The 18,225-nt window shown below is 39.6% G+C and overlaps 3 protein-coding genes across 3 annotated transcripts in view; 2 read left to right on the plus strand and 1 right to left on the minus strand.

Moving 5' to 3' along the window:
- PPM1E (protein phosphatase, Mg2+/Mn2+ dependent 1E) overlaps window positions 1-18,225 on the plus strand; it is a 110,993-nt gene that overhangs the window by 54,642 nt on the left and 38,126 nt on the right. The gene's annotated exons all lie outside the window — the stretch shown is intronic.
- TRIM37 (tripartite motif containing 37) overlaps window positions 1-18,225 on the minus strand; it is a 150,518-nt gene that overhangs the window by 4,350 nt on the left and 127,943 nt on the right. The gene's annotated exons all lie outside the window — the stretch shown is intronic.
- Window positions 861-1,722, plus strand: LOC103291640 (RNA transcription, translation and transport factor protein-like). Its single transcript, XM_054709848.1, is given in 2 exon segments — window positions 861-1,150; window positions 1,153-1,722. Coding segments are annotated over 2 exon segments (720 nt in total). The 5' UTR covers window positions 861-867; the 3' UTR covers window positions 1,590-1,722.

The following is an 18,225-nucleotide window of genomic DNA, read 5'->3' on the forward strand; positions in this document are numbered from 1 at the left end:
TGAGAGACTAATGAAATTCTTAGGGGACAGGATAAAGTTGACAACTCAACTAAATTTTTAAAAAAGTTTTGCCTTTCATTTTACATTTTGTTTGTCTTATAGATTTTATTTTATGTAGAATATCAATCTTAATATATATATGCACACACACACACACACACACACACACACACACACACTCACACACACACACACACACACACACACCCAGGGTCGGTCACATCCACAACGACCAAAGGCTCTACCGAACGCCAGGCTGCACATGCAGTTCAGGTGGGAGGGGACTTGTGGCAGTGGGGACGGAGACGGGGACGGGGGAGGCGGGTCCTGGCGGAGGGCGGCCTGTACTCCCCACGTGGCCATGGTGGCTGTGAGCACTCCTGATGGCCCGCAGGCGCTGATTCATCTTGGCCTGCAGGCTCTGCTTGGCGCCTTCACAGAAGCGCAGGCACCACCTCCGTGCCACACCCCCACTTCCTTCTGTCCCACTGGCCCTGAGGCGCCCTCCCCAAGCTGTTACTGGCGTCCAAGCACCCCTCGGAGCACGGGGCAGCAGTCAGTCCTTCAGGCCCACCAGCTCACAGCATTTTCTCTCTTTCATTCCCTCCCTCGCAGCTGGCTCTGGGAGCCTCTCTCAGAATGAGGCCCCAGGGCAGGCAGAGGGTGGAGCTACCCCCACTGGCCCCGCCCCTCCCAGCCGGGAAAGAGGAAGAGGGAGACTGGGAGGGAGGGAGAGAGGGAGGCAGGCAGGCTGGCAGGCCTGGAGGACTGACTACTGAGAAAAACAAAGAGCTCTTGCTATGGCTTCGCTGCCAGCTGCTCCTCCCCTCTCCTCTCCGGCCCGGGAAAGAGCGGGAAGCCAGGACCATGTTCTGCCGCAAGCTGACAGCCCTCGACTACCACAACCCTGCCGGCTTCAACTGCAAAGATGAAACAGAATTTAGAAACTTTATTGTTTGGCTTGAAGACCAGAAAGTCAGACACTACAAGATTGAAGACAGAGGTAATTTAAGAAACATCCACAGCAGTGACTGGCTCAAGTTCTTTGAAAAGTATCTCACAGTTGTTAGCTGTCCTTTAAAAATTCAAGATAGACAAGAAGCAATTGACTGGCTTCTTGGTTTAGCTGTTAGACTTTAATATGGAGATAACTTAAGTACTCGGTATTTGATAATACAAAAACTGACAATGCAGCTAAAAATGCAGAGCCATTGATCAGTTTGGATGTTAATAATCCTGATTTTAAGGCTGGTGTAATGGCTTTGGCTAACCTTCTTCAGAGTCAAGGTCATGATGATTACCTGGTAATGCTGAAGGCAATTCACATTTTGGTCCAGGAACGCCTGACACAGGATGCAGTTGCTAAAGCAAATCAAGCAAAAGAGGGGTTGCCTGTTGCTTTAGACAAGCATAGTCTTGGTTTTGACACAGGAGATGCAGTTCTTAATGAAGCTGCTCAGATTCTGCGTTTGCTGCAGATAGAAGAGCTCAGAGAGCTACAAACAAAAATTAATGAAGCCGTAGTAGCTGTTCAGGCAATTTTTGCTGATCCAAAGACATACCACACACTGGGGAAAGTTGGAAGATGAACCTTTTAGGATTTCAGCCTCTCGCCTATTTAGTACAGTTGGGAACCATATACACCGTGGTATGTGTTTCAAAATCAAACATCACATTTTCAAGGGAAGAATCCCAGAAAATTGATTATGTTTTAGAGATTTACCATCATTGTTTTTTTCTGTAGTAAAGTTTGGGAAAGTGGGGGGAAAAAAAGAAAGAAAAACAGAGAGAGATAGAGACTGGGAGAGACTGGGATGGAGAGATGGAAACAAAACAGAGTGGGCCTAAAGAGGCCTGGATGGAAAGGAGGCCTGTGGGGGCCAGGAACAGATATTTCACTGACCCCTCCCCAACTCACGTGTGGTGCTCAGGAGTAAGCAGGGGAGCCAAAGCCACAGGCAGGGATGGAGGAGGGTGCCCTCCTCTCTGGAGACTCCCAGTATCTTCAAACTGCCCTACTCATTTCCTCTCATCCACTTCCAAGGCCTCTGCTCTGGATGGGGCCTTTGGAATCCAGGGCTCTAGGGTTTTACAACAGAGCTGGGGTGGGAAAGGGTAAACAGCACCAAAGATGGCTGATATGGCCACCCACCTCTGCCTCAGCTTGGCCAATTAGTTCAGCCTCAGAACGTGGCACTCAGAGGGGATCCCTATTTCCCCAGCTATGGTTCTACGGCCTCAGCCCCAGTGCCAACCTCCTCTCCCCCTTGGCCTTCCCCACAGCTGGTACTTGCTGCAGCTCCGTGTGCCTTACTTAACCACCCCTTCCTTCCCTGTTCCTACAAAGGAGGCTGCATCTTTGTATGTTATATTAATATAAACTTTGTAATGTTTGGGGAAAAAAACAAAACAAAAAACAACGATGACCAAGAGAATGCCGCAGTCAACGTCCGGAGTCTGGCTCAGGAGAGCGGAGAGAAGGGAGAATTCCATAAGTTGGCCGATGTCAAGACATTTCTGAGTGACTGCCTGGCATGTGACAGTTGTGAGACCACAGAGGAAGGAGTCTAAGTTTCTCAGCAGTGCTCAGCAGTGGTAAGGAGCAGTGAGCAGGTGGGACGGTAAGGAGGAGCGAGGGGTTCCAGGCTGTGAGAGGGATTTCCAACTGTCGGCAGGCGGACATCCCCTGAGGGGTCCCAGACTGTGAGAGGGTGCAGGCCGGGCTGAGGGACACCCCCCCACCGCAGAGCACAAATTTCATGCACCGGGCCTCTAGTATTTTTATAATGAGTATAGTAATACTTTCCTAACCAAACACAATGAAGATATTTTCATTTTGAAAAAGATAACAGTTTGAATTGATAGGAAACTTTCCTTTTCCATATATAAGTTGAAACTAATTAAAATTATATTGTTGCTATATAATAAGATAATTTGGGATTGAGATGTTTCTCACTTGTTCAACAAGTAGATATAAAATTTGAATTGCCCCAAATCCTAGGGTCTCTATTTCTGTTGTTGTTGGTTTTTTTTTGTTTTTCTTTTAATATATTTTTATTTATTTCAGAAAGGGAGTGAGAGGGAGAGAGATAGAAGCATCAATAATGAGAGAGAATCATTGATCGGTTGCCTCCTGCCCACCCCCCTACTGGATATTGAGCCTGCAACTTGGGCATGTGCCCTGACCAGGAATCCAACCATGACCTCCTGGTTCATAGGTCAACACTTAACCACTGAGCTATACACCCTACACCCTCGGGGCTTTTTTTTTTTTTTTTTTTTTAAATTCTCACCCAAAGATTTGTGTGTGTTTTTTATTTTAGAGGGAGAGGAAGGGAAAGAGAGAGAACATTAATGTGAGAGAGAAGCATTGACTGGTTGCCTCCCGTACATACCCCAACCAGGGATCAAACTCTCAGCCTAGGTATGTGTCATGCTGGGAATTGAACCTGCAACCTTTTGGTGTGGGACATACCAACAGCTACTGGACCAGGGTGAGAGCGGATATTTTTGCCTTGTACCTGAACTTAGTGGGAAAGCTTTGAGTTTTTCACTATCAAGTATGATATTGATTTATCTGTATCTATTGATATGATCATTTGATTTTTCTCTTTCGGTCTGTGGATGTGATGGATTACAGTAATTGAGTTTCAAATTTGAGTCAGCTTCACATACCTGACATAAATACTAATTAATCTTGCTATATACTTTTGTACTTTTAAAATTCGGTGTGTTAATATTTTGTTGAAGAGCTAGGTTCTTAATTTATAGTATAAATTCCTTTTAGGAGAATACCTAGTTATAAAAGCCACTTTTGTGTTCTTCCATTTAAAAAAGTATTTTGATTGATTTCAAGAGACAACTTATTGAAGTGGCTAAGAGCAAAATGCCCAACTTTTGAGTCATGTGACCTTTTGGCAAGTTACTTACACTTTTGTGCTTCAGTTTCCTTCACTATAATACCTCAGAGAATTTTTTTTGAAGATTAAATGAGTAATATGGAAAGCACTAAGACTATTCTCTGAAACATTGTAAAGGTTGAATAAATATTAGTTGGCTTATTAATATATTTATGGCACTAGAGGAAAAGAGCAAGCTTAAGAAACAAAGAAAAAACATACTTTAAAAAACCAAGAGGTATCACTTCTTATAGGAAACTTTGTTAGCAATCTCACATTTCATATTAAGATGATCTGTTCAACTAGTGCAGTGGTAGGCAAACTCATTAGTCAACAGAGCCAAATAGCAACAGTACAATGATTGACATTTCTTTTGAGAGCCAATTTTTTTAAACTTAAACTTCTTCTAACGCCACTTCTTCAAAATAGACTCGCCCAGGCTGTGGTATTTTGTGGAAGAGCCACACTCAAGGGGCCAAAGAGCCACATGTGGCTTGCGAGCCGCAGTTTGCCGACCATGGAACTAGTGTATACCTCTCAGAAGACTTTTAACATTCTCAGAATAGACCAATGTCCCATTCATTCATTCAACCAGTCAACAAATATTTCAGTGCTAGATACTAGGGATAAGTAGTGAAGAAAAAGAAGACCCTGCTTGCCCTAGCTGGTATGCTTAGTGGTCAGAGCACTGGCCATGCACCAAAGGGTCTCAAGTTTGATTCCCAGTCAAGGGCATGCACCTGGATTGCAGGTGTGATTCCCCAGCCCTAGTTGGGGCCTGTGCGGGTGGTAACCAATTGATGTGTGTCTCTCACATCAATGTCTCTCTCACCTCCCCTCTCTCCTCCCTCCTTCTCTTCCACTCTCTCTAAAAGTCAATGGAAAAACTATCCTCAGAGGATTAACAAACAAAACCACAAAACAAGTTCCTGCTTGCACTGGGTGTATTCTAAAGGAAGAAGACCATTACATATTTTAATAAAGGCTATGATGGAGTGGCCAGGAGAAGAGGTTATGATGGGGTGGCAGAGCATAAAACAGATTTTCAATAACATTTCTTAAACTAATTATAGGGGATAAGAAAGGATGAATTATTAATTGATAAAGAATAAAATTCCACACAATTATTACCACAGGAAACCCTCTAGATGAAATATTATCACTTTTAAGTATTCACTCTAAGCCAGGCATAACACTAATAATGTAGCTCTGTTTATTAAGTACTACATGTTAATTATGCCATTTAATTCCCATAACTGTTCTAAAAAATAGGTAGTAGGCTCATTTTACAGATGAATAAAAATCTGAGTTTAAATGACTTGTCAAGGTCAGATAGGTAGTAAATATCAGAACACAGATTTTAACCCAGATTCAAAGCCAATGCTTTTCATCATAAAACCTGCTGAATTCTTTTAGACATGTAGCTAATTTGGGTGAAGGGTAGTGGTGTGCCTGTGGGAAAGACCTTTTGGATTTGGGGCAGAGTTAAGACTGTTGAAGATTAAGCATATAAATAGTGAAAAAATACAAGCTCATTGTAGGAAAAGATTACTACCCTCACTAGAAGTAATTTCCCCCTCCTCTGATCTCCTATATAATATTATGACTAGACTATTCTACCACTTGCTTCGTGTAATTGGGCAAGATTCTTAACTTTTTTCAGCTTCCAATTTCTTCATCTGGCAAGTAGAGATCATAATACCTGCCAAGCATAATCAAGTGAATGATGTTTTAATTTTCTTAATCGACTATATAAACTACTTGAGGGTGGTCACTGGGATATATGTGTCTTTCTGTGCCCCACAGCACAAAAGGGATGATCCTATGGTGTGTGTTTGCAGGTATTTCATAAATATTAGTTGAATAAATGAGTGCCTCATCAGGCTTTTCATCCACTGTAATATAACTGCAGCAGAAACATGGAGCTAGGCACAGCTTTGTTAGTAATTCCAGTTACCTTGATACCTTTGAGTTTACCTGACCTGTATCTTGAGGTTTTTTAAATTTAAATTCTTTATTGTTAAAGTATTACATAAGTTTCTTTTTCCCCCCATTGACCTCTCCCTAGCCACCCCCATCCCTCCCCCAAGTCTGTGTCCATTGGTTATGCTCATATGCATGCATACAAATTCTTTGGTTGATCTCTTACCCCCTTACACACACACACACACACACACACACACACACACACACACACACCTGCCTTCCCTCATAGGTTGGACAGTTAGGGTTTTAAACGTAATAAAACATTTTTTGCTTCTGAAAACCATTTTAGTAACCTTGCCTGAAGCATAACAGTTTGGCAGAGAGCGGGATTGTGATATAGTGGAAACAGTTGGCTTGTTGACACAAGAACACTAGAGTTTGTGATGCTTAGATGTAGGTACGGTTGAGATACCATTCCAGATGCCCTACTGTTCCTGTTAGAAACAGATTTTAATATGACTATCAGAATTAAGCTAGCTTTTAGGCTTTGGTTCCAAGCTAAAATATGAAATTAAAGAATATATAATACGATTTGACACCATTATTGTTTGAATGACATATGCTCTTTCCAAATCTGAGAAATTAGTTTTAGATATAGAGCCCTTCCTATTTAAAAAATAGCACTATTCTGAAGTTGTTTGAGGCTGTCCTCTCTATAAGGTACGTATAAAAAAAAGGAGCCTTTAATTTACCACTTTGGCTCTGATTGTATTAACTTAAATAATCCCCCCACATTTCTTCCCTCTAATTTCATTGTAACAGAAATAGGGAATAACATTTAACCACATTCCTGTGTACTAAAGAATGGAATGGGTCTTAGGACCAGATGAATAAGCACTAATCTACATGATTTCAAGGGATGATTTGAAAGCTCTTCTGTTGTATTTATAAATACTTCTACTGGTTAATAATGATATAAAATTACAACAGCAGGGGTTTGTTCCTTTGGTTTAAGATTTTGTTCTTATAAAATATCCCTGAAGAATTTATAAAATCTGTTTTTAATATGAAGTAATCCATTTATTCAATAAATACTTAATGAGTGCCTACTATATACTAGGTGCTGGCGATAAAGCAGTGAACAAAATTGACTGCGCCCCTGTGGAGAACAGGAGGGAGACAGACAATATATTCAGAAATAAGTAATAAGAAAGACGGTAAGGAGCTGTGTTTTGTTTTCTTAAAAAATACACAATGGGTAAGAAAATCTTTAGTTATTTACATTTGAAAGAGACATTAAGGAAGTGAGGGGTATGAGCCATATGAGTATCTGAAGAAAGGTCATTCCAGGCAGAGTAAATGATGCTCAGTACAGAGGGCCCGAAGTGGGTGCATTATTGGTATATTTGAGGAATAACAGGGGGGCCAGTATGGCTGGAGTGGATTGAGGAAAGAGTAGAATTGTAGGTGATGTCAGCAAGGTAATGAACAAGCTTATAAGCATGTACCCATGAACATATTTTTAAAAAGTAAACTCTTTTGTTTTGAATAATTTTAGATTTATAGAAAACTTGTAAGATAATTTCCCCAGTTACCTCTTACACCCTTTCCCCTAACATTAACGTCTTACGTTACCATGGGACCTTTGGCAAAACTAAGAAACCAGCATTGGCACATTACTATTAACTAAACTCCAGACTGAATTGGGATTCATAGTTTTACCACTAATGTCCTTTTTGTTGTTCCAGGATCCAATCCAAAATACCATATTGCATTTAATCATCATGTCTCCATAGTCTCTTCTAGTCTATGACAGTTGCTCAATCACTCCTTGTTTCCTATGACCTTGACAGACTTAAGGAGCTCTGACCAGGTATTTTATAGAAGGTTCCTCAATTTGGATTTATCTGATAATGTTTTCCAAATGAGTAGACTAGAGTTATAGTTTTTGAGAAGAAATCACAGAAGTGAATTGCCTTTTTCCAGGAGATGGAGTTAACCCATCCCCATCTTGAGGGGTGACTCACTTCTAAATTAAAGAGTATAGAGACCTGGAAAACACTGTCTTATAACCCAAGTGATCAAGGTTAGTATTACCAGTGGTAAGTTATGTTAACATGATGTCATGAATTTAACAGTTTTTGATATAGAGATAACATTTTGAACAAGACCTGATTTTTGTAAGTTTTGTCCACTTTATTTTCCCTAAACTGTACTCATTAATAAGTACATATAATCTGTGGCAAAGTTAATTTAAACCTATATTTTTGACATTTCTTATCTCCTACAATTATTTACTATTTAGCATCAAAGATTGTCATTTTGTTGTGTGTGTGTGTGTGTGTGTGTGTGTGTGTGTGTGTGTGTGTAGAGAGAGAGAGAGAGAGAGAGGGGTTGGGGAGAGAGCAAAAGGAGGAGAAGATGGTGGGGGCGGTGAGAGAAGAGGAGGGTAGACTTTGTGTCTGTTTTTGTAGTAATCCCACAAGTATATCAGTTGTAATGGCCAAAATCAATAAGTTTAAAAAAAACACACACAACATTTTTATTGTATCCCAAATAGTTTTATTTTTGTTGTAAATTTAAGAGACTTTTATAATATTTTTCTCTATTAAAATGCACTGTAGCCCTAGCTGGTTTGGCTCAGTGGAGAGAGTGTCGGCCTGCAGACTTGAAGAATCCAGGGTTTAATTCGTGGTCAAGGCACATATCTCAGTTGCAGGCTCGATCCCTGGACCCTATGTGGGAGGTTTCTCTCTGTCTCTCCCCCCCTCTCCCTTCCACTCTCTCTAAATATCAATGGAAAAATACCCTTGGGTGAGGATGAACAAAATGATAATAATTTACACTAATAAAAGAGAAAGATGCAAATTGACCGTACCTTTGCAACACACCAGCCAATCAGGAGTGAGTATACAAATTAACCCAACAAAGATGGTGGGTTAATTTGCATATGCAGGCGCTGAGCGGCCAGGGGTGGGACGCTTGTGTCATTGCCATGGAGATGATGCAGGTCTTCCGCACCGCCCAGCCGCTCTGGGCCTCTGGGCAGCGTGGGAAGGTGGAAAGGCGGAAAGGTGGCTCTAGCCTGAGCGAAGGTGGTGCCAGCAGCCAGGAGATGGGAAGGCCCATTCTTGCACAAATCTTTGTGCAATGGGCCTTTAGTAAGAAATAAAAATAAAATGCATTGTAGCTCAAATACTTTGCAATGTGGAATGAAATTAATATTGGATTAGTAGATTGAGGATCTGTGTTCTAAGTCCTGCCCCATTACTTACTAAATGTGACTAATTCACTTAACTCATTTTTCACATCTATAAAATGGGTATAATCATATTTTATCTTTAGCTATGCCTACTATTCAACATGTATTCTCAGAAGTGTTCTATTTAAAAGACTTTAAAGGTCATTAAATAGTTTGGGGAAAATAGATTCAAGCAAAATATTCCCATTAAACAGCTACTGGCAGCTCCTTAAAAGTGTTGTAAGGATCATGTGCCTAGCACATAATACATTCTCAATAAACAGAAAATAGCTGATAGAGGTAGAATTTTCTATTGCCCTGTTTTCCTGATCCTATTTAAGTAAATACTCGGGGGGGGGGGGGTTAATGGAGGTATGAGGACACATATGTAGTACCTTAATCAATAAAGAAATTTTTTAAAAAGTAAATACTTGGCAGATTTTTGTGGATGACCTGTTGCTCTCCCATACTGCTGGCATTATTGGAATAAATGCTCATATATGATTCAACTTGTCTCTGCTTAATTGGCTCAAGTAAGGACAGGCAGCACGGACCCCTTGTTGTCCAGTGACATATTCTGGCGATCCAGATGGGACACAAGCGGGGAAGTCCTCTTGGGTGAGTACTGGGGATCCCGCTTGCTGCCTGGACTGGGCTTCCCAGGGCTGAAGCCTAGATCTTACTTGTAGCGCTGCCAGGAATTTTCCTCTTTTGAGTCCCAGCTGCAGCTTCAGCAATCCCCATTGTCTCACCTAAAACCTAAGTTGAATTGAGTGTACTGTAACTCTGTAAAATGGGGGAAGTTAGTTGTCTGTAGCTCCCTGTCTGGGTGAACCTGATGAGCTCCTGGTTGCAAGTGGCCTCTCAAGGTCCTTGCCTGGTTATTCTGCCTGGCTGTGCATGGTAAGCCACAAACGGTTATCTGTCTGTTGTGCGCACTTGTAAATACTGTATATTAAGGTGGTTTGCCGGGTGTAACTTTGCCTATAATCTTGCTTAAATTGTTCAAGGATGGGTGCTTCTGGCTCATTACAAAAGACACTCTCTTGGGACGGATCTTGGGGGATTGGGCTACTTATACTTATCCACCAATGAAAAAAAGGAAAATGGTGTTTTATTGCAATACTGCTTGATCTATGTATGCTCTAGATTCTGGGAAAAGGTGGCCATTAAACGGGTCTTTAAACTATTAATACTTAGAATTGTTTTGTCAGAGGTCGGGGAAATGGGAATGCTGTATGTTTCAGCCTTTATTGTTGCATAGTTCTGACCCAAAAGAAAATCAAGGAGCTAAATTGATAGTTTAGAGAAAAGATGCACTACTTGTAATATAAAAGGTAGAAAGCAGGATAAGAGGGAGGAAGAGAAAGAGGCTGCAGTTAGCAGACCTCCACCAAGTATTCCAGAAGCTGGGAACTCCCTCCTTATCCTGGACTGCTGGGCACGGAAAATAAGTAAATACTCAGCTAAGCCCTGCTCATTTTTCATATCCCTGTCGTTAAAGAAATTGTAACAGAAACTAACGAATGTAATTAGATATTAGCGATACTATAGAGAGAAATTCCTAACTGCAAACTGAAGGTTGACGTCTATGGTTCCTTCAATTCTTTTTTACATTTTAATGTCTATTATACCTACCTCACAGGGTTTAATAAGGGATAGTCAAGGTAATATATGTGAAACCTTTTGTAAACATAAAGTTCCATGCAAGTATGTGATACTATATATTAATTAGCTAGCAACAGAGTAACTACAAGAACTGTCCATATTCTTTGGAAATTAAAGGGTATACCTGATGCATGAGATTTTTCCCATTAGACCTAGAGTTAATAATTTAATTGCTTATTATTACTGTTTATGTTTGTTTTCCTAGCTAGAGGATTGTAGCACTTTTAAAAAATATATATTTTTTATTGATTTCAGAGAAGAAGGGAGAGGAAGAGAGAGACAGAAACATCAACGGTGAGAGAGAATCATTGATCAGCTGCTTCCTGCACCCCTGCCTAGGGATTGAGCCCGAAACCTGGGCATGTGCCCCTGACCAGAATCAAACCCAGGACCCTTCAGTCCGCAGGCTAATGCTCTGTCCATTGAGCCAAACCAGCTAGGGCTGTAGCACTTTTTTATACAGCATACATTCTTCTATTTTTTTTTCCAATTCCTTTACTTCTATGACAGTTTTTCTTAGGGGATGCCCAGACGTGTTGCTAAGGTTATAATTCAGCATTTCCATTAAGGAGACATCTTTCCAAAAACCATTTTAAAATAGAAAATAGCTCTCTGCAATCATATTCGCTCAGCTTGATACCACTACTCTTAACTTATGTAGCACAGAACCAATTTTATGGTGACTTCAGAAGGGAAACTATAGCTGGAAAATAAAATGATTTTGAACCCTGTTATGGTGTCTATTGCCAATTATTTCTTCTCATTATAAATAATACATACTTTGTGCTGTTATGGTTCTCCTCCAAAAAAGAAAAATTGTTTTATGATCCATCTTTTTGCTTTATTTTTGTTTTTTAAGTTTTCACTTATTGACCTTACCAGATCATTTCAGAGTCCCATAGTAATTTTATTCTCTGGTTCACTAAGAAATAGCATTTAAAAAAATATATTTTATTGATTTTTTACAGAGAGGAAGAGAGAGGGATAGAGAGTTAGAAACATCAATGAGAGAGAAACATCGATCAGCTGCCTCCTGCACTCCCCCTACTGGGGATGTGCCCACAACCAAGGTACATGCCCTTGACTGGAATCGAACCTGGAACCTTTAAGTCCGCGGGCTGACGCTCTATCCACTGAGCCAAACCAGTTAGGGCAGAAACAGCATTTTTTAAAAATAGTAGCAAATTCCTGAATATTATTCTGCCACTATGAACAAATGCATCTTCCTAGATATCTTTATATAATTCATGAAAATAGTTTTTCAGATATTTCTCAGTATCAAAAACCAGGTTGTGAATCTCATTTTGTCCCTAGTTGCTATATTTTGTTATTTTCTCTGTCAGCATTCCTTTTTTTTTTTTTCTTCCCTACTTTATTTTCTGAATTTAACAGTGGGGAATCCACCACTTGACTGTGCTCACAGCAGGTAATAAATACCATGATAGTCACTGGATTGGGTTTCTTTGGATGATTAAAAGAATAACAGGGTAATTAAGCTTTTCTGAAGCTGCCAACCGTATTGGGGGTTTGGTGCATATCTAAGGCTTATTTAAAAATAGTTCCTTCAAAAATTGAACTATTTAACTGGTACAATTCCTAAGGGCATATTCCTTTCTCAGGTAGAGATTACTTAGATGACTGGAATTTGTGTCAAGTAGAAGAAAATCCTCTTTTATGTAAGGCTAGATCTAATGTTGTACTCATTCTGATTTATAATGTTTAATTTATTTTTAGTGCCTCTCCTCTCCTCTCCTCTCCTCTCCCCTCCCCTCCCCTCCCCTCCCCTCCCCCTCTCTCTCTCCCCTCCTTCCTCTCTCTCTCTCTCTCTCTCTCTCTCTCTCTTTCTTTCTTTCTTTCTTTCTTTCTTTCTTTCTTTCTTTCTTTCTTTCTTTCACAAACAATGCATATTTTTAAGATGCAGGTTTCTAAAAACCTGAACAAGAAATATTTACTCAGGGACTTTTAAAGATTTGGATTCAGCCATGTTCATTGCCTCTTGAACCCAAAATCTAAATATAAAATAAAATACCACAAACAAACAAACAAACAAACAGAAAAGACATTGTTTTTATGAGCTACAGTTATGAGCTAAATGTTATCTAAATAAACTGGGATGTTGTTATCTTTAAGACTTCAACCTTTCTAAGTGAACCATAATAGAGAACTGAGCTTTCACGACTTCTAGGCAATAGAGTACTGCCTGCTTTTCCCACTTCTTTTCAACACAGTGCTGGAAGTTCAGTCAAAGAAATTAGGCAAGAAAATGAAACAAAAGGCATCCAAATTGTAAACAAAAACATAAAATTATCTGATGATGATATGTGCTTAAATGTAGGAAACCCTAAAGGTCCCAGGAAAAACAAGCAAACAAACAAAAAAACCCTGATAGGCCCTACAGCAGCGGTTCTCAACCTGTGGGTCACGATACACAGGTTGAGAACCGCTAGCAGGGTCGCCTAAGACCATCGGAAAACACAGATATTTACATTACGATTCATTAACAGTAGCAAAATTACAGTTATGAAGTACCAACAAAAATAATTTAAAAAAATACCTTTTTATTGATTTCAGGGAGGAAGGGAGAGGGGAGAGAGAGATAGAAACATCACTGATAAGATAGAATCACTGATCGGCTGCCTCCTGCATGCCCCACACCGGGGATCGAGCCCACAACCTGGGCATGTGCCCGTGACCGGAATCGAACCCAGGACCCTTCAGTCCGCAGGCTGACGCTCTATCCACTGAGCCAAACCAGCCAGGGCCGAAAATAATTTTGTTGGGGGTCACTACAACATGAGGAACTGTATTAAAGGGTTGCGGCATTAGAAAGGTTGAGAACCACTGCTCTAGAGTATAGAGGAGAATGATGAAGAGATTTCTGTCTTCATTTTGAATCTTTTAGTTCAGTTTGGCTTCTTAAAGGATGTGATTGCAATATTTTGATAAAAATAATTTTAAAAAATATTTATTGATTTCAGAAGGAAGGGAGAGAGAGAGAGAGAGAAATATCAAGATGAGAATCATGCCTCCTGCACGCCCCTCACTGGGGGATTGAGCCCGCAACCCAAGTATATGTCCTTGACCGGAACCGAATCTGGGACCCTTCAATCTGCAGGCTGACGCTCTATCCACTGAGCCAAACCAGCTAGGGCAAAAATAAAAATATAACAAATAATGGATTCTATGTCTTTGTGCACTATGCACAAAAGTCATGTAAAGATGTTTACTAAAGCACAATTTATGCTATTAAAAATTTTAAAATAATCTAAATGTCCATTGATAGACAAGCTATGTAGCAGCCTAAACTAACAAGTCATATGTGTGTATGTTGATATGGAAAGTTCTCTAAAACATATTCTAAGGGAAAAGTACATTTTATAATGATATATATGTCATTTCATTTATGTTACAATAAATACACAAAACGGCTATATTTTTCTATTTGTAAATGCATAGAAAAAAGTCTGGAAGGGTATAATATATAGCAAACTGATAACTTTTACCTTTACTTTTTACTTTAAATACTTTTAGTATTCTTTGATTTTTTTCAATAAGAATGTGGCATGTATTACTTTTTAAAATCAATGAATAAATATATACATTATATTCATGGAAAAACTAGAGTAAGGGCCCAGAATTCAGATATGTTTCCTGTGTCACTGTGGTGTGTTTTTTCTCTCAGTCACTGTGTTGACTAGCTTTTTTTAAAAAACATTTTTTTCTTTAAAAAATATTTTTATTGATTTTAGAAAGGAAGGAAGAGGGAGAGAAAGAGATAGAAATATCGTGATGAGAGAGAATCATTGATTGGCTGCCTCCTGCACTCCGCACACTGGGAATTGGGCCCACAACCAAGGCATATGCCCTGACCAGAATCGAATCATGACTTCCTTGTTCATAGGTTGACGCTCAACCTCTGAGCCACGCTGGCCAGGCTACACAACTTTTAGCAGTTATCTTGTATCTGTTTTCCCAATCAGTAGAATCTGAATAATTCATTGCCATATATATTTTTGGCATAAACAATTATAGGCATACCTTATTTTATTGTGCTTCACAAGTGTTGCCTTTTTTACAAATTGAAGTCAAGATTCTCCACCTACAAAAAGATTACCTACCACTTGCTTTATTGCAATACTCACTTTATTCCAGTAGTCTGGAACTAAACCCACAATATTTTCAAGGTATGCTCATATATATACTGTTAGAGGTTTACAATATAGCTTTCTGGACTTATTAATTTGGGTTTAAAATGTGGCTCTACTATTAACTTCTCTAATCATTAGGTTCTTCAGCTAGGAATTTCAGATACATTCTATTTCATATTGTTATTATGAGAATTAAGAGAGACAAAAGATGTAAAATTTTTAGTACATTAGCTGGCATGTAGTGAAAATTCAAAAAATTGTAGATACTCTCACCATTTTCCCTGAAAACAAGATCCTAAATAATAAAAGCCTAATATGCAAATTGCTCAAACATCCAGTTTGCTATGATGCACACTGACCATCGGGGGCAGACGCTCAACGCAGGAGGCCAGCCAAGGTGGGTGCCAGCGCCCCCACCCCCACCCCCATCGTCCCTCTGATAGCCCCACAGATCGGCCCTGATCGCCAGCCAGGCCTAGGGACCCCACATATAATTGTCATCAGTATAGTATTCAGAATGAATATGGAACAGGTACAGTGATGGGCAACCTTTTGAGCTTGGTGTGTCAAACTTCGCCAAAAAACTGAGAATAACTCGGGTAGTGTGTCACTTAGAGGAAAAAAACATTATTTTGCGATCTTTATAGTTTAAATAACATAAATGTTTTATCCTCGGCATGCGGCCGCCTTAGCGGCTGCGTGTCATCAGAAATGGCACTGACACGCGTGTCAGAGGTTCGCCATCACTGGGTTAGGACTTAAGTTAATATCCAGAAATAGTAACATGGATTTCTAGAACCATTAAATAGGGTTCTATTTCTAGTTGACTTTCAAAGAATAATTGTGTATCATTTTAGTAAAGTCCCTAATATCTTAAGACTGGTCAATCATTTCAAAATATCGATTGAAGTAGAGTTCCTATTAAAAAAAAACACACCATACAGCCCATTGGTTGGAGCGTCAGCCCATAATACACCAAAAGGTTGCAGGCTCAATTTCTGCTTGGGGCATGTACAGAAGGAAACATCTATTCTCCCTCTCTCTCTCGCTCGCTCTCTCGCTTCTCTCGCTCTCTCAATCTCTCAATCTCAATCTCAATAAAAAAATCATGTCCTTGGCTGGACATGGATTAAAAAAATTTTTTAAGCCATGCATACTTTTGAAATTTAAATACATTATCTTTTAGTGAGAAGGACTAAAGTCTCTAATACAAATGAGACCTCAGCATACACCAGTTATTTGAGTTGGCAACAAAGATGTCAATATGAACTTAATTCCTGTTTGCCAATGGTTATCACCTATTTACTGATACTACCCAAGTTTTATAGCATGCATACAAATTCAATATATGTTAGACACTGATCTGGCCATTAGGCATCAATGACCAAAAGCACACAAAAAACATTTGCACACAAAAAACATTCTTCCTCCCTCTAGATTTAGAGGGAGGAAGAATGGAAACATAAAATAAACAATAAACAAAGTAATTTCATGTAGTGTACAAAAAATTGATAAAGGCTATGAAAAAAGTAAAAGAGTTGCAACATAATGAGAGGAGTTACAAGTGCAGAAAAAGAGAAAGAACCATCAGAGGAAGATTGAGAAGACAGAACCATGTGAGTAACAGGAGGGCGTGGTGTTCTGGAATCCTAAAGAAAGGTGTATCAAAGTAGAGGGAATATCAGTAGTCAGATGCTTCCAAGTGAGAATAGACTGGGATTTAGCATTGTGATGCTGAGAAGTTTCAGTAAACTTGCTATTCCTTTTGGTCATGGAGGAGGATGACAAGAAAGATGATTACTGCTAAGCTCTCATTTTTTGTGGTCTTGTGGCACTACCAGTAGTTTGATCTTTGGTAAATGCTTAACATTTAGATTGCTATTCACAGAAAACTTAGGATACTGTTGGTTTTGCTTGAATGTCAGCCTGGTCAGTGTGAACAAGTGGTTGTGAAAATTACATTAACAGTAGCAGTAGGGAATGAAATTTCTGTTGTGAGGATCTCAAACTCAGAACTGGAGGAATTAGTCATTTGGTAAGTGACATGGCATCATTTAGATTGAGAAAAGCTGACAGAATCTGTGAAGTATGGTTACCCAGGAGGCATTCCTAGAGGTTGCTGTGGAAAGAAAGAAAATAGCTTAAAGAGGAAAAAAACTGAGTGCTGAATTTAACTTCATTTAGTCCACTAAGAAAAATAATACCAAGTCAGGTGGATAATTTGCCTTCTTTATTTTTAGGTTAATGTGTTATTCTAGGTTAACTTAGGGGGAGGTGATCAGAAAGTCAACATTTAAGTGCTGTTCCCCCAGCAAGGGCATACTGAGTAGATAGCATCATAATATGTGGGCTATGATGAAGCTGCTCCAGATGAATCTCTCTCAAAGTTAATTGATGGGAGCTTCCCACCTTCAAGAATTTTTATTACCTTAGCAATGATATGCCAAGACTGCCTAAACACAGCTGTGGGTGCTGTGCCGACGCCTACATTGCCAGTGTCAGGAAGGATGTACTTTCAAACCTCTAATTTATCTAATAATGTCTTTAGTGATTTGTGTAGGTTTGGCATTGTGATGAAAATGCTTCCTGGCTTGGTTTATAACAAGAATTCAGTATGCAGTCTTGAAATGCGTATTGTCTTAAAATGCATATGGAAGGTACTAACAAGTCAACTTAGAAAAAGACCCGAATAAAATACTATCCTATTCATCTAACAGAACGTATCCACTCTTTATACTTGAAAATGATGCACATTAAATGTGTTTTTATGCTAGAATAATCTATTGTGGTTTCTGCTTTATAAATCAAGATAGCAATATATACTAGTAGTGCTGAAAGAGAGCCAGCTTTCATATTCAGTTACAATCTGACACCTTTCCTCTAATGAGAGACCATAATTAAAAAAAATAATTTAAAAAGAAAATGTAGCCCTAACGGGTTTGGCTTAGTGGATGGAGCATCGGCCTGCGGACTGAAGGGTCCCGGGTTCGATTCCGGTCAAGGGCATGTACCTTGGTTGTGGGCACATCCCCAGTAGGAGGTATGCAGGAGGAGCTGATCAATGTTTCTAACTCTATCCCTCTCCCTTCCTCTCTGTAAAAAAATCAATAAAATATATATTAAAAAAAAAAGAAAATGTAGATTGCATTATATCAGCATGTAGAATGGAAATCTAATCTAATAATAGACAAATATGCAAATTGACCATACCTCCGACACACCAACAAGCCACGCCCACAAGCCACGCCCACCATCCAATCAGAGCGAGTATGCAAATTAACCCAAACCAAGATGGCTACAGCCACAGAGAGCAAGGTTTCCTAGGTAACAGAGGAAGCCAAGC

The sequence above is a fragment of the Eptesicus fuscus genome, chromosome 20 (assembly GCF_027574615.1).
Source record: "Eptesicus fuscus isolate TK198812 chromosome 20, DD_ASM_mEF_20220401, whole genome shotgun sequence".
Taxonomy (NCBI): Eukaryota; Metazoa; Chordata; class Mammalia; order Chiroptera; family Vespertilionidae; genus Eptesicus; species Eptesicus fuscus.